The following is a 14,210-nucleotide window of genomic DNA, read 5'->3' as shown; positions in this document are numbered from 1 at the left end:
ATATGGGCACCGGTTCAAGTCCTGGCTGCTCCACTTCTAATCTAGCTCTCTGCTATGGCCTGGAATAGCAGTAGAAGATAGCGCAAGTGCTTGGGCCCCTGCACCCATATGGGAGACCTGGAAGAAGCTCCTGACTCCTGGCTCCTGATAGGCCCAGCTCTGGCTGTTGTGGCCAGTTGGGGAGTGAATCAGCGGATGGAAGACCCCCCACCTCTTCTGCCTCTCCTTCTCTCTGTGTGTAACTCTGACTTTCAAGTAAAAATAACTAAATCTTTTAAAAAATAAAATAAAATAAAAGATTGATTTAAAAAATGTTTAGAGGCCAGTGCTGTGGTGTAGCGGGTAAAGCCACCGCCTGCAGTGCCGGCATCCCATATGGGCACTGGTTTGTGTCCCAGCTACTCCACTTCCGATCCAGCTCTTTGCTATGGCCTGGGAAAGAAGAAGATGGCCCAAGTTCTTGGGCCCCTGAACCTGCCAGGGAGACCCGGAAGAGGCTCCTGCTGGCTCCTGGCTTTGGATAGGTGCAGCTCTGGCTGTTGTGGCCAATTGGGGAATGAACCAGCAGATGGAAGACCTCTCTCTCTCTCTGTGTAACTCTGACTTTCAAATAAATAAATAATGTTTAAAGCTGAAGTCCTGGGTGGAATGGGGTATGAATGTACCATGTACTTTCGGCCAAACGACGCACACATGGATGGGGACCCTGGGCCTGCAGCCTCTAGCCAAAGGCAACACCAGGTGACAGTCCTAGGGATAGCAAGCAAACCAGACGCACCAAAGGCAACTCCTCTGCCTCCCACTAAGATGTAGGTGGCACCTGAAATATCACAAAGCGTGAGGCGCACTCAGACATGCTCAGAGTGCCAGGGCAGGACGCCCTCTGACCAGGTCAGGAGAGGCTGCGACGTGCACAGAGTAGGTCTGTAAGCGTGTCGCTCCACAGACTGCAGGGGCATGAAGAACAGGCACAGCAGTAGGAACCCAGCCGCAGCCGGGAGCAAGAGGCTCCCAGGAGAGCAGCAGGCTTCGTCCCCGCCTTGTCACGGGGGGGGGGGTGGGGGGGGGTCGTCCCACCCTTGTCACGGTGGGGGGGGCAGTAGGAACCCAGCCGCAGCAGGGAGCAAGAGGCTCCCAGGAGAGCAGCAGGCTTCGTCCCCGCCTTGTCACGGGGGGTGGGGGGGGTGTTCGTCCCTGCCTTGTCACAGCGGGGGGGGGGGGGCATCAGATGAGGAGGAACCCCCCCCAGAGAGTCACTCAGTGGCCTTCAATAAGAACAGGTAAGACGAGTGGGAGCGCAGCCAGAACCCTCAGTCGCGCGACGAACCTTTCTGCGGGCGGGGGGGTGGGGGGGACACACAGAGGCAGTGACGGAAGCTTAGCCAACACCCAACCAAGATCGAGAAGTCCAGAGAGCAAAACGAACAAGAAGTGGCCGTCAAGCAGCAGGACAGGCCCCCGAGGGCGGGGCCGCTCCACTTCCTGGGTGCATTTACCCCTTGGGAGCTGGGGCTGGGGCAGCCTCTCTGCTGAAGCTGTGAAGTGTGGACCGGAGAGAAAAAAGAGCCAGCAACGCCTGAGCACAGGGCCCTGGCGCGAGCGAGCAGAAGAGGGGGCGGGGGAGACAGGGACCCCCACCAAGGATGCACAGCGGCCTCTCCTGCTAGAAGGGCCAGGCGTGGACCCTGCCTGAGGGTGGAAAACAAGTAGCAGCGCTTCTGTCCATCAAAGCCCAGCCACGGACATGGCCGCCCTGGGCCCCGTGAGAGGGGAAGAGGACCGGCCACTCCTGAGAGGACCTGTCCAGTGGGTAACTGAGGAGCAGGTGCAGAGGGGCAAGAAGGGGCCTGTCCTGTCTGCAGGGCTGCTGAGGCTTGGCTAAGGTCGTGTGCTGCGTACTTGGTCCTCAGTGTGGTGGTACTGAGGCGGTGGGACTTTTGAGAGGTGATGAGGTGATGGGGCACCAGCTCAGCCGGGATGAGTGCTGGTGTGGAGTGAGTGAGTTCTCGCAGAGCAGCATGGGCTCGGCCCCTTCTGCACGCAGCCGTGTCCCTGTCCACATCTCCGCCGTGTTGTGGTGCAGACAGGGGCCCCTCACGGAGGCCAAGCCAGTATGGCCACCCAATCTCGGATCTGCAGCCTCCAAGACTGGGAGCTAAATAAACCTCTTCTTTTATAAAGTATCCCGGCCTCAGGTGTTCTGTTACAGTCACAGAAGGCAAAGACAGGAGGCCAACTCAGGAATCATCTCTGAGCACCTGCTCGGGCTGGCCTAGGAGCTGGATGGAGGGAGAAACAAACCACGGGCGGCTGAGAGAGCCTGGCCCCCGGAAGGCTTGTCCAGAGAGGAAGCAGGGCCAGGCGCCCACTCCCTCAACCGCCTCGGCCTCCACCTCATTCTCAGTCCATCCCTGCCCCCGCCCCGGACAGACCTCCACAGCGGCAGACCCCAGCTTGCCCCACACACAATGCAGGCCTCCATGCATGCCTGGCTGCCAGTGTCAGGACACCCACACCTGCTTCACCAGGCCAAAGTCTGCCCACCTGGAGGACCCCTGCCCACCCTACAGCTCCTGGGCCCACCCATTCAAGGCTAGCTCTCTCCTCCCACCGCCTGAAGCACTCTCCACGTGGTTTCTGAGCCCCTCCCCCTTGAAATCCCAGCTGCTCCCGTCAATCTGAGCCCAGTCCTTCCAAAGCTCTCAGGCTCCTGCCCAGGGGCAGCTCTGCAGCCTCCTCCCAGCTCGGCTCTCTGGTCATGGAGGTGTCTGCAGCCCACCACGCCACTGCCACTGCACCCCCCAGGACCCTTACGGCACCCAGCCCTGCTCCTCTCCAGAACCAGGCCTCACTGTCCAACCTGATCCTCCCACCTCACACACCAGGCAGCCTGCTCTCCCCTACGCCCATCCTGCCCCAGCTGTGGCTGACCCCTGCCCTCCTAGCTCCCCCTACCTGGCGCAGGTTTCGGGTGACCCGGACGTCATGCCAGGCGTTGTCGTTGAACTTGCCATTGACGGGTTCCACGAGGGCCTCGAAGGCACCCGAGCCTAGGTTGATGACCAGCCAGACGGCCCCGGACTTGAGGGACAGGTTGACGTAGTCGGCCGACTTCCCCGTGTGCAGCATCAGCCCGTTGCGCTGCAGGGTGCGGAAGGCCAGCGTGATCTCGTCGGTGCTACTCTGGATCGGGTTGTGGGACAGGTCGTAGCAGAAGAACTCATTGCCCTTGAAAGTCGCCACAAACTCCTCCTTGCCTGGACACCGCGGTTCAGGGAAACGGGAGAAGGCTGAGTGGGCACAGCAAGGCAGAGCCTCCCACTCCCCTCCAGCAACCCAGGCACCCCCTCCTGCCACCAGGGGCCCTGCGTCCCAACTCCACACTGTACTCCCCTTCCCCTCCCTCGAGCTATGAACCCTCCGCTCTGGACGCCGCCATCTTTGCTGTCAAAAGCCAGCTCCCCCCAAACCAGGAGGCTGCAAAGGGGCTCTCACACTGACAGCGGCAGTGAAGCCGGCCACAGGGCAGGGCCAGGCAGCAGGCTGCCTTCAATCTCCTCCCTCTTGGCCACTCCCCTTGACAAAGGGATGTGGAAGAGAAACGAGAGGCTCTCCCTGACCTCTCCCGGGAGTTCCTCCCCAAGGCTGGAGCACCCAGGGTCTCCTGATGCAGCCCACCTCCCTCCCTGCCTCTTCTTTGGTGACAGCCATTCTCAGTGCCTGGGGAAAGTTCCAGGCTGCACCATACAGGCAGACGCATGGCCAGGCGATGCAGGGGACAGGCATGTGCACTGGGAGCAGCGGGCCGCTGGATGGAACCCACACGGGCGGCCACCATGCCAGCTGTCACCCCACTCCCAGGTTTCCACTCCGACCTGAGCAGGACTGCCCGTGAGGGGTCCCCAGGGCTGCGTGTGTGACCGCGTGTGTCAGGGCAGGCGGCAGAGGTGAGGGGATAGGGGCAAGCCTGGCTCTCACACATGTGCATTTGTGTATGCATGCGTGTGCTCACATGTGCACGCATGCTCATGGACAGACAGGCGATCAGTGCGTGGCCCCCTCCACTGGCATGATTTAAGCAGAAGCAAAAACTACTGGGAGAGCCTTCAGGCTTGCTAGCTTTATACGTGGCTGACCAATCAAAGGACGATGACTTTGGTGCCAGAGCACAGCAGAGGGAAGAGAACTGAACCCAGAATCAGGAGTGACCAGAGGACCTGGACCACGGCCGTGGCTCACTTCCCTTCGCCTGTGAACGGTGACACCGCAGCTGGTCCTGTCACCTCCCAGGACAGATGGAAGGCAAGCAGAACTATCTGCAAGGGTCTTTATGCAGACTGAGCTGCCCAAGCACAGAGATTCTCAACAGATGTCCCCAGGGCCCAGGAGAGAGCGGACACCAGGTAGGGTGCATGCAGGGTGGCCAGGAGGCACCTGACCTCCACAGGGGGAAGGGCAGCAGCGCTGCGTGTGGACGCGGTGGTCTCTGGGTGCAGATTCCACAGACCCCTCCCCTTTGTACACAGCCTGCAGCCCGTCCTCCAGCCAGCCTGCCCACAGGCTCTGCCCTCACTGCCTGTGGATGCCAAGGCACCAGCTGCCGCCCAGCGCCTGGCACAGCCATCACTGCAGCTGGCAAGGCCCGGTGTCCAGAGGCCACAGGGCGGCGAGGATGGTGGAGGCCTGGGCCACACGGGGACAGCCTGGATCTCCCCCTCTGTCTACCTTGGGCACCAGGCAGAAGCAAAGGTGAGGGGCCCAGCAGAGACAGGACAGGGAGAGCGGGTAGAAGGACGATGTGCAGGGGAGCGGGGTAGAGAAGGAGAGACAGAGCATCTGGGACGGAGGAGAAATGGAGGTGGCTCAGGGCTGTGAGAGGGCAAGAGGTGGCGAGGGAGGCTACACGGATAAAGAAAAGGCGCAAGTCCTGAGGGGACAGGCAAGGGTGATGGGAAGAGGGCCAGCAAGGAAAGGGGACAGGAACCTCCAGGGAACAAAAACCAAAGATTTCTAGGGCCTTCCTGTTTCCATAGCAACCAGGCCAGCTGCCCAGGCACCAGCAGAGCCAGGGGGCTCAAGGACCAGGAAAGGGAATGCGTTTGACCTTGGGCTTGCCACACGTACTAGTCCCTCCCCGAAGCCAGGCCTCCACCTCCCTCTCCCTCACCTTCACCACAGTCAAAGGAAATATCATTACAGAGGGTCCAACAGAAGGCAAGGAAAGAATAAGGCAGCCACGTGAAAAAGTGATTGGGACCGAACAAAAGAGGCCAGAATAAAGGAGTGAGGCGGGTCTAGGTCGGACGGCAGCTGCCAAGGCGAAGCAGCGAAATGAGGCCACGGCTGGACTCCTTGGCTCTGCCTCAGTCTCCCGGGAGAGGAGGCACAGCCAGCCACGCTGCAGCCGGAGCTCACGGGCTCCAGGTCCCCTTGCTGCCAAGGACTTGGGGGAGCCCGGAGACGGGAAGAGGCACTGAGCAGCCAAAGGAAGCCCAACAGGCTTTGAGGGAAGGGGCAGAAGAGAGATGAGCAAGTAGAAACCCGGGGATGGTGAGCAGGACGCAGGCAGAGCCGCACAAAGGAAAACAGCGGAATGCAGGGGGCCGGGGCCTCCAACAACCTCTCCCGACCCAGATCTGGGACGAGCAAGCCCTGAGGCACCAGGGGGCGCTCTGCCCCACCTCACCTGACCGCAGGGAGGGGAACCACCACTGGCAGCTCCTAGTGTGGGAAGGGGGTTAGGGCTGCCGCGTGTTTGCCTCCCACACTTGGCGAGCTGGTGGCCCCACAGGTGTCCTTGGTGACACTGAGTGTGGCTAGAAAGGAGCTGCCATGGTCCAGGTTTCTCAGTACCGTGAAGGGGCGGGGTGGGGGGTGGGGGCACAGTGCAGCTGCCTCTTCCCTGCCCAGCTCAAAGGCCTCCTCTGGGAAGGTCTCCAGCCCCCTGCGCCCCTCCCGACTCTCAAGCACTACAGCTGTCTGTTCTGCTCGTTTGGCACTTACTGCCTAGTAACATCTTGTACTGCTCCCTGGAGAGGAAGTGTGATGTGCGAGAGAAGACCTGGGCGCTGGCGCTGTCTCCGCCACCAGCTTCGTGACCTTGGCCGAGACGCGGCAGCTCTAAGCCCCAGCTTTCTCCTCTGGAAAAAGGCACGAATCACCAGCCCACCTCGCAGGTTGCTGTGGCCGTGCAGGAAGGGCACAGACTGGGCGCAGCTTCCTAAGCTGTAGGCATGCCACGAATAATCGACTCTTGTGCTGGGATGTAACTCTGTGTGTGCGCTGCCAGCAGTGAATAAATTAACTCTTCTGAACAAAGCCTGCACTTTTCACAGCTTTGCATGGACCACGCTTTATTGGAATTATTTGTTAGAACATCAGCAAGTCCCTTGGGAACAGAGACCATTCACTCATTTGAAATAAATGTGCTGAACACGCGCCTATGCATGTGCAGGGGCCGTGCAGAGCCCCAGGGAACACAGATGAAAGTACCCAGGGCCTGTGCTCAGGGAGCCGCGTCTGGTGGGGCAGCCAAACAGGTAGAGTGACAGATGTGTAGGAGGAACCTTCCAACGAAGGCAGAGACGAGGGAACACCAGGAAATGTCCAGTCCGACTGGGGAGTTCAGGGGGACTCCCGTGTGGACAGCCCAGCTGCTTTCTCAAGACAGCGGAAAGAGATGCCGAGGAGCTGGGGGAGGGGAGGGGATGGCCTCCATCCAGGCAGGGGAAGAGTGGGAACTAAGGAATGGAGACGAGACACAGAAGCCCCACTGCAGTGCCTCTGCCGGGTTCTGAAACTGACCTATAACCTCAGGGAAGATTTTCCCAACAGAGACAGAAAAGAGTTAATCCCTAGAGTCCCGGGCCGGGCTCACAGCCGCGCCGGCCTCCAGCCTCATGGACTTGGCCAGTGTCAGCTTCCCCATCCACAGAGCAGAGCAAGGATCCTGACCAGAGAGGACGGTGATGGTTCGTTTAGGTGCCGTGTGTGACACACAGAGACACGCCAGTTCTCCCTGTTTAGGTGCCGTGTGTGACACACAGAGACACGCCAGTTCTCCCTGTTTAGGTGACGTGTGTGACACACACAGACACGCCAGTTCTCCCTGTTTCGGGAACTTGGCGGCTTCCAGAGTTGGATGGTTAAGCAGGGGCCGTGCTGCCGTGGCTCTGACAAAGAGAGGAACACACACTTCCCAGGGAGGGGTCTGAACAACTGCCACAGAAAAGGACATCCGTGTCCTAGAAAGGGGTCATCAGGACGACCCCACTTTGGGAAAGAAGTGGGGTGCAGGCCTACGAGTTCCCACAGGGCTCACAGCGGGTACCAGGGGATGTCGCCTTGGCTTCCCCCAGGAGGTGCAGGTAGCCTGCAGTGGGATGAGGGCTGGGCTCTCTGGGAACCATGGGGTCACTGACCTTTTGTCGGCTGGTGTACATCGCCGGCTCCTCCTCTCCCGGCCCCCCCCTCGGAGAACAGTAAGGACCCTACTGGAGAAGCAGAATTGGGGAGTCAGGCACAGGGGGCTACCAGCCAGTCCCACCCAAGTCTTGGGGTGAGGGCGGGCTCCCTGCAGACCGGAGGTGCTGCTTGGAGGTGCAGGTGGGGAGCGGCTCCTCTGAGGATGCCCTCGCCTTCAGGATCTCTAGGGAAGGAGCCAGTTACAAACCAAGGACCTGCGGACTCACAGCCACTGATCTCTGCCCTTTGCCTGGGGTCAGGAGACCGGGTAGGGGTAGGGGAATGGCGGGCTCACTGCAGAGGCAGTAGGAGGTGACCAGGCCTGTCTTGAGAACCCAGAGGCCTGGATGCCCGCTTCCGATCTCTTTCCCATCCTCCTCCCTACTTGGCATCCCGGCTCATGCCCTTCCTGCTAGGCCAGAGTTCACGCTGTTCAACTCCTTCCAAAGCCTGACACGGGCCCCCTTCTTCCAGGTGCCCCCCATTCACACGGCAAAGCTGTGCCTGTCCGGAGGCCCTCGCTCGCAGTGCACCTGCTTCCCCACTGCAGCGAGAGCGCGGGACGTCGCCCTTGGCCACTCTCTCCCGGTGAGACCACGGGGCTTCCCCAGGACTTCCCATGGTTCCTTTGTGCCCACAGAAGGGAGCCCTGGCTAGCTGGGGTGCAGCGGGGAAGTGGGCAGGCCCTTTCCTGGGGGTTATTGCCCACTCGCCACTCCCTGCCTCCTCACCAGCCAGGCTTCCCCCCAAAGGCTGCCTGCGTTCCAGGCCGGGCTGGCTCCCCACCCACCCTGCCAGCTCCAAATCCATGAGGTGGCTTCAGGACGAGGGAGTTTGAGGATGCAGGGAAAGTCCCTGTCTGAGCTATTTTTCCAGCCTCAATCCCAAAGCCCCAGAATAACAACAAACCCCCTGATCTTTCTGGAGGGTGGGGAAAGCTTTTTAGGGTCCTTTGAGAGCCACAGCCAGCAGCCCCAGAACCAGGCAGTGGGCGGCAAGGAGGAAGTGAGGGAACCAGCCAGGGCTTCTCCTCCCAGCTGCCCCCCGATACTTCCTCTTTCCCCACGTGTCTCGCCAGAATTCCACATCCCTGCCAGAACTCCAGGTCCTGCCTCCCCAGGCCTAAACACACCCCAAACTTGACACCTGGGTGAGTCTTTCCTCTTAGCCCAGTCTCTGTTCTGCAGGCTAAGGACCCCACCTGGCCCAACAGAGGGCTGCTCTGGGCGGGTACCCCAGCGCCCAAGGGTCTGGAAGGCCAAACCCCCGAGCTCAGAGAACAGCATGACTGGTGAGGGCTGGGAGAGGCCCAGCTGGAGGTAATGGGTCAGGACGCCTGGGTTCAGCCTCCAGACTGGCCTATGAGGGCCTTTCAAGAGGGCGGGGACTCGGTGGAAAGGAGTCTCAAGCGAGTGGCTCGTCCTAACCGTGCCACCAGCAGGGCTGTGCCACCTCTCTCAAGTCACTTCTCTGTTCCTCCCCTGTCAGACAGATGACCAGAGACGTCCAGAGTCATAAGGGGAGGGGGCACTGGGACCCTGGGGAAGGGGAGGGGTCCCACACCTCCACTGCCCTCTTCATCCCCCTGAGGGAGAGAGGGGGCCTGCCACAGCAGCGGCGGGGGGGATTGAGGCTGCCTCAAATCCTTGCTCCAGCCCAGGCCTTTCTCTTTTCACTGGGGTTCACAGAAAAGAATGATTAGAATGAGTGGAAGGAACAAAACACCACCATGAGAAAGGAAAAAAAAAAAAAAAGGCAAGATACACTGCTAGGAAAACGCAAAAAGGTGACTGAAGACGACGGCAGGAGTTCAAACATCTCTTGATGTCAGAAACCAAGGTGAGATGAAGGCGGATGGACGGGCGGGCGGGCGGGCGGGCGGGGAGGGGGAGCCACAGACAAGGACAAGCCCCCACCCCCACCCAGCATCCCCAACAAAATAAAGAGATGGCAGAGGAAGGGGGCGGGGAAGGCAGGAAGGGGGCAGGACAGGGGGAGGAGGCACGGGGAGAAGAACAGCACAATCCAGGCGCAGGTTGGGGGCGATCCAATCCAATCCAAACCAAACCAAAACTTCAAACCATACCTTCGCTGTTTAACGTCAGGTGAGCCGGACCTTGGAAAGGGGAAGGAGAGAAAGAAAGAAAGGGGGAAAAAAAAGAAGAAAAAAGAAAGAAAAGGGGAAAGAAACAAAGAAAACACGAGTCATCAAAATCAGCCAGAGAGGAGGGAGAAAAAAGCTCGTGCTGCCACAATTTAAAAACCTTTTTTAACTTGTGACAGACATCGGGGGAGAGCCCCCAGCCCAGAAGCTGAGGGGAGGGGCCCGATGCGGAAACAGAGGGGCAGGGCACGAGAGGGGGGCAGAGAGAGAGAGAGAGAAAGAGAGAGAGAGAGAGAGAGAAGGGGGCTTGGAGCAGGTGAGAGGGGAACAGGCGGAAGTGGAGGGGGAGGGGCGGGAGTCGCTGCCAAGGGGAGAGGAGATTTTTGGTTTCTTTTTTTTCTTCTTGCCGGGAAAAAAAAAAGGAAAAGGAGGAGAAGCATGAGGCTGGGAAGGCTGCTTTTTCCTTTTTCTTTTTTTCTTTTTTTTTTTCTTCCGGGAGGCGGAGAGAAAAAAAAACGGTCAACGAGAAAAACGATTCAGATGGAGGAGAAAATAAAACACGACACAGAAATCAAAGCCACCTGGAGAGAGAGAGAGTGTCCTGTTAGCGTGGGGCTGAGCGGGCAAGGGGGCCTTCAACCCCACCCCGGCCCCCGGCCCATCACCCCGTGAGCCTGGCGGAGAAAGGGGTGTGAGGAAACCTGGGCCTGGAAGGGACCCTCCCCGAGGTGGGGTTTGGAAAGACCCTGTCCCAGCGAGCCCCCCCGAAAACCTCTGCCTGCTGGGTTGTAAGGGAACTGGAGAGGGCGGGGTCCAGGGACCCCCAAGGAAGGGGTGTGGATTCTTCCACAGGGGGATGGGAGGCCTGGGGCAGCGCTGTCAGAGGCGGCCGGCTCTCAGGGCAAAACTCCACATCCAGAGGTGACTCTGCAGACCCCCGTTCTCCGGCCAGCACCTCTCTGAGAGGCCCCAAGGGCTGAATTTTGAAAATGGAGAACAGGCTGAGAGCAAAATCAGCTGGGATTTCCATCCAGGATCGCCTTGGCCTCATAGGCCCTGACCGGAGGCAGGCAATCCCTCCCCCCACCCCCAGCCTTCGCGGGAGCAAATCTGGCCTAATGGAGCAGTACCCCCAGTCCCCACACCCTCCCACAGGGCCCAGCCAGACAGGATGGCAGCACCAGGCCTCCAAGCCGAGCTGAGACCCTGGCGCCGCCAAACCCTAGTCTCCCCTCACCGCCCTCTGGTGGCAGCTGGCCAGGAGAGTAGGGGAGGGAACAGCCATGCAGTACCACTGGGTGCTGCGGCTGCGGCGTGAGATGCGGGCCTAGGGAGAGAACGTGGGGCCAGGATGCAAGTGCCAAGGTTAAAGAGCTTCGAGCGCCTCTGGGGCGGCGGTGAGGGTCCCTGAAGGAAATGCTATGAGGAGGCCGGGAAGGAGGAGGGCCTGGACCCTGGGACGACGTGGCCAGATGGCTCATGGTGCCTCCCCTCCCCATCTCTTTGGGGTGGCACTGGGTTCTCCCCACCTGTGGATGAGGCCAGCTATGGGGGTAGGCCACAGATGCTGGGGGCGGCCTCAGGACTGCTCCTGGGAGGACACAGGCTTTATCCACACACAGGCAGGGACCCAGGCATCCAGAGTGTCCTCGTATTCCTTGCTCTGCACACCCCTCACCCTGCCACCAACCCTTTCGCCAGCAGCATCTTCTTCCGAAGCTCATGAGCCCAGCCCCAGAGCTGCAAGCCCTCGTCCCACTCTTCCTGTGAGAAGCAGCCTTGGGACCGGTGCTGTAGCAAAGCAGGTTAAGTCACTGCCTGCGATGCCAGAATCCCATGCCGGTTCAAGTCCCGGCTGCTCCACTTCCAATCCAGCTCCCTGTTAATGCACCTAGGAAAGCAGTGGAAGATGGCCCAAGCGCTCGGGCCCCTGCACCCATGTGAGAGACCAGGAAGATGCGCCTGGCTCTGGCGCAGGCCTGGCCATTGCAGCTATGTGGGGAGTGAACCAGCAGATGGAAGATCTCTGTCTCTCCCTCCTCCCCCTGTCTCTTTGTAACTCTGCCTTTCAAATAAATAAATCTTACGGGAAAAAAAAAAAAAAGAGGGGAGCAGCCTTGCCCTGAGGTTCCCACCCTTGGAAACCCAGGCCTCTGCCGGTTCCCAGCTCAGGATCCAGGTGGCCCTGTGAGCCGGTTCTCTGTGGCTCCCCTGCAGACCCTGCCGCGGCCTAGCTCCCGCCAGCCTCGTTAGCATGCGGCAGGCTCCCTCTGTCACCACGGCAACCAGCTGCTCGGCTCCCTCAGGCGTGACAGCACCAGCCATCTTGGTGAGGGGAGGCCAGTTCCCTTCCTGTCTACCCCTGGCTCAGCCCCAGCTGGCCGGAGGGCTCTGCCTAAAGCCTGTTTCCTACCCCGCCCCTGCCGAGGCCTGCCGGCTCCTCCTGGCCCCTGGCCCCACTGGGGTTTTCCGCTCCCCACGTCCACCTGTGGCTTCCACCCCTCCTCCCACCACCGGAGAAGAGGCTGGCGGTGATGGATGGCTCTGCCACGGGCCCCTCCTAGGGCACCTTATCTGGCTGTCTCTGAGTTTCCTCTCCGCTACAAGAGGCTGGGAGGAAAGAGGAGGTACCCGGCAGGGGCTCTGGAGCAGGATGTCTGGGTTCCGGGAGAAACTAGGGCTCGGGCACGCTGCCACCTCGAGGAGGGGCGGGCAGAGCGGTGGCAGGCACAGGGCTCCCAGGTTCCTGACGGGGGACTGCAGCGTCACATGGGAGGCCCTCAGACCACCCCCCGCCCCGAGAAACACTACCTCCCAAACTCACCCCCCTCCTGCCAGCCTCATCCATGACTCCCCAGAGAGAACCACCCCAGGAAGAAGAGGGATAGTCCTAGGAAAACGCTGCAGGCACACGGACACGTCACAGAGACACAGAGATGGGCCACACTCCTAGGTGTGTGTATACACACACACCCCACCCAGCCTCGGGTACACACCCTGCACAGCCACACGGTGCTACACCCCAGCCTGCCAACCATCACACCACCCAGAGACAGTGAGGTGGCACCCAGAGGTCGCAGTCCCCCAGTCCTGAAATCTCCCTCCTCGTCCCTGGCTGGGGCTCCCTCTTCCCTCCCCTCCCTTCTGACACCCTTCCTCACTGCAGCCCTCCGCCCAGCCCGCCACTCACCCGGGCCCTCACTCCCGTCTCTGCTCCCTCCTTCCTCCCCCCAGCCTCTCTCCTCCCCCTTTCTTCCCTCTCTCTCTTCCTCCCTCCATTTCTCCCTTTGTTGGGGAGGAGACATGACATCAAGAGCAAGTAAAAGTCACATCAGCACTAAATCTTATCTCTAGCCCTCAGAAGGCCCCATCCACCCAGACAAGCAGTCTCTCCCTCTCTCTCTCTCTCCCTCTCTCTCTCTCTCTCTCTTCCTGGTAAACACTGACACAGAGAGATGCAAACACAGATGCAGACACACAAAGACATGACACACAGAGATGTGGGCCCCGCCACAGAAGACACAAAACCCTGTCATATGCACACAGGCACATACTCACAACGTGTGGGGACGGGGTCATATGGACGCGTTCACACGCACACACACACAGGTGCCTGCCTGAGGGGCCAGGGGATCTGAGGTCCCCTAAGGAGAAGAGACGTCCAGGGAGAGACAAGCCAGACTGTACACACCAAGGAAATTGTCCAGCCCACCCTCAGGCCAGGAGCCCTTTCCCAGAGCTCCCTGCACCCTGGCACTCTCCTAGGCTCCCTCCGGGCAGGACCGGGCCCCAGGACCTTCCACTCCCACCTCCCCCGGAGAAGAGAAGTGGGCGGGTTGCTGGCTGGGATGCCCCCTCGCCTGGGCCCACGCTGCTGTCTTCTCCACCCGTGAGCCCATCTTCAGCCCAGCCTTAATGCCGGGACCACCCGGCAGGGTCCTCGCTCTCCCTGACCTTGGTCCACCCACCCAGAGGATGAAAAGAATCAGAGGGAAAGCCCACGCTTAGGGAAAGTTTCAGAGGATGACAGAAACCCAGAGTGCCCGGGAAAGACAGACAGAGAGGTCCAAGGACACAACCCTGGGAAAGAGAGGTGACGATGAAAGCCAGACAGAGAGAAAAGCAAACAGAACGGAAGATAGGGGAGAAACGGCCAGAGAGGCTCACTCCCGCCCTCACCCTGGGCCCGCTGACGGAAGAGGCAGTCCCCTGGCTTCCTCTGCACTGCGGGGCAGGGCCAGGCCCAGCGCTCAGAGCAGAGGAGGAGCCGCCCCTACCCCACATGCCCTGACCCAGACGGCCCCCACTCTGCCTATGCTCTCCACCGCTCCAGTCTGCTGCCCAGCGCTAGAGCAGAGGTGACGGGACCTCCCCTCCCCAGACTCCCCATCCCTCCACCACCAGAGCAGCAGGTCCTCTCCAAGCACAGCGTGGAGGTGGCAGCCTACCCTCCCCCGCCGCCCCCAGCATGGCCTGAGCTGGGGATAGGGGGGTGCAAAACCCTGGCCTCTGGACACTTCAGACTCCTGAGGGCCCATTCGTCCACCCGTGTGCCCTCTCTCTCCCCGAAGGTCCCCCTTCCTTCCTTCTCCTAAAGGAAGAAAAAACACCAGTGGGCGGGGTCATGTGACACGGACAAGTG

General features: G+C 60.4%; 1 protein-coding gene across 23 annotated transcripts in view; it reads right to left on the bottom strand.

The window, feature by feature from the left end:
* Positions 1-14,210, bottom strand: part of NRXN2 (neurexin 2) — a 109,597-nt gene that overhangs the window by 70,622 nt on the left and 24,765 nt on the right. For 14 of the 23 annotated variants that reach the window (XM_070068859.2, XM_070068909.2, XM_070068894.2 and 11 more), the window contains exons 4-6: positions 9,551-9,580; positions 7,422-7,493; positions 2,956-3,257 (exon numbers count right to left, since the gene is read on the bottom strand). In XM_070068859.2, the coding sequence (XP_069924960.1) occupies positions 2,956-3,257; positions 7,422-7,493; positions 9,551-9,580 (404 nt within the window). The remainder of the gene's footprint in view (positions 1-2,955; positions 3,258-7,421; positions 7,494-9,550; positions 9,581-14,210) is intronic. The other 9 variants (XM_070068890.2, XM_070068906.2, XM_070068901.2 and 6 more) reach the window with 5 other exon arrangements.

This window comes from Oryctolagus cuniculus, chromosome 1 (assembly GCF_051225735.1).
Source record: "Oryctolagus cuniculus isolate XC-2025 breed Fujian yellow rabbit chromosome 1, ASM5122573v1, whole genome shotgun sequence".
In the NCBI taxonomy this organism is placed as follows: domain Eukaryota; kingdom Metazoa; phylum Chordata; class Mammalia; order Lagomorpha; family Leporidae; genus Oryctolagus; species Oryctolagus cuniculus.
Note: the sequence above shows the minus strand (reverse complement) of the source record. Positions and strands in the feature narration are given on the sequence as shown.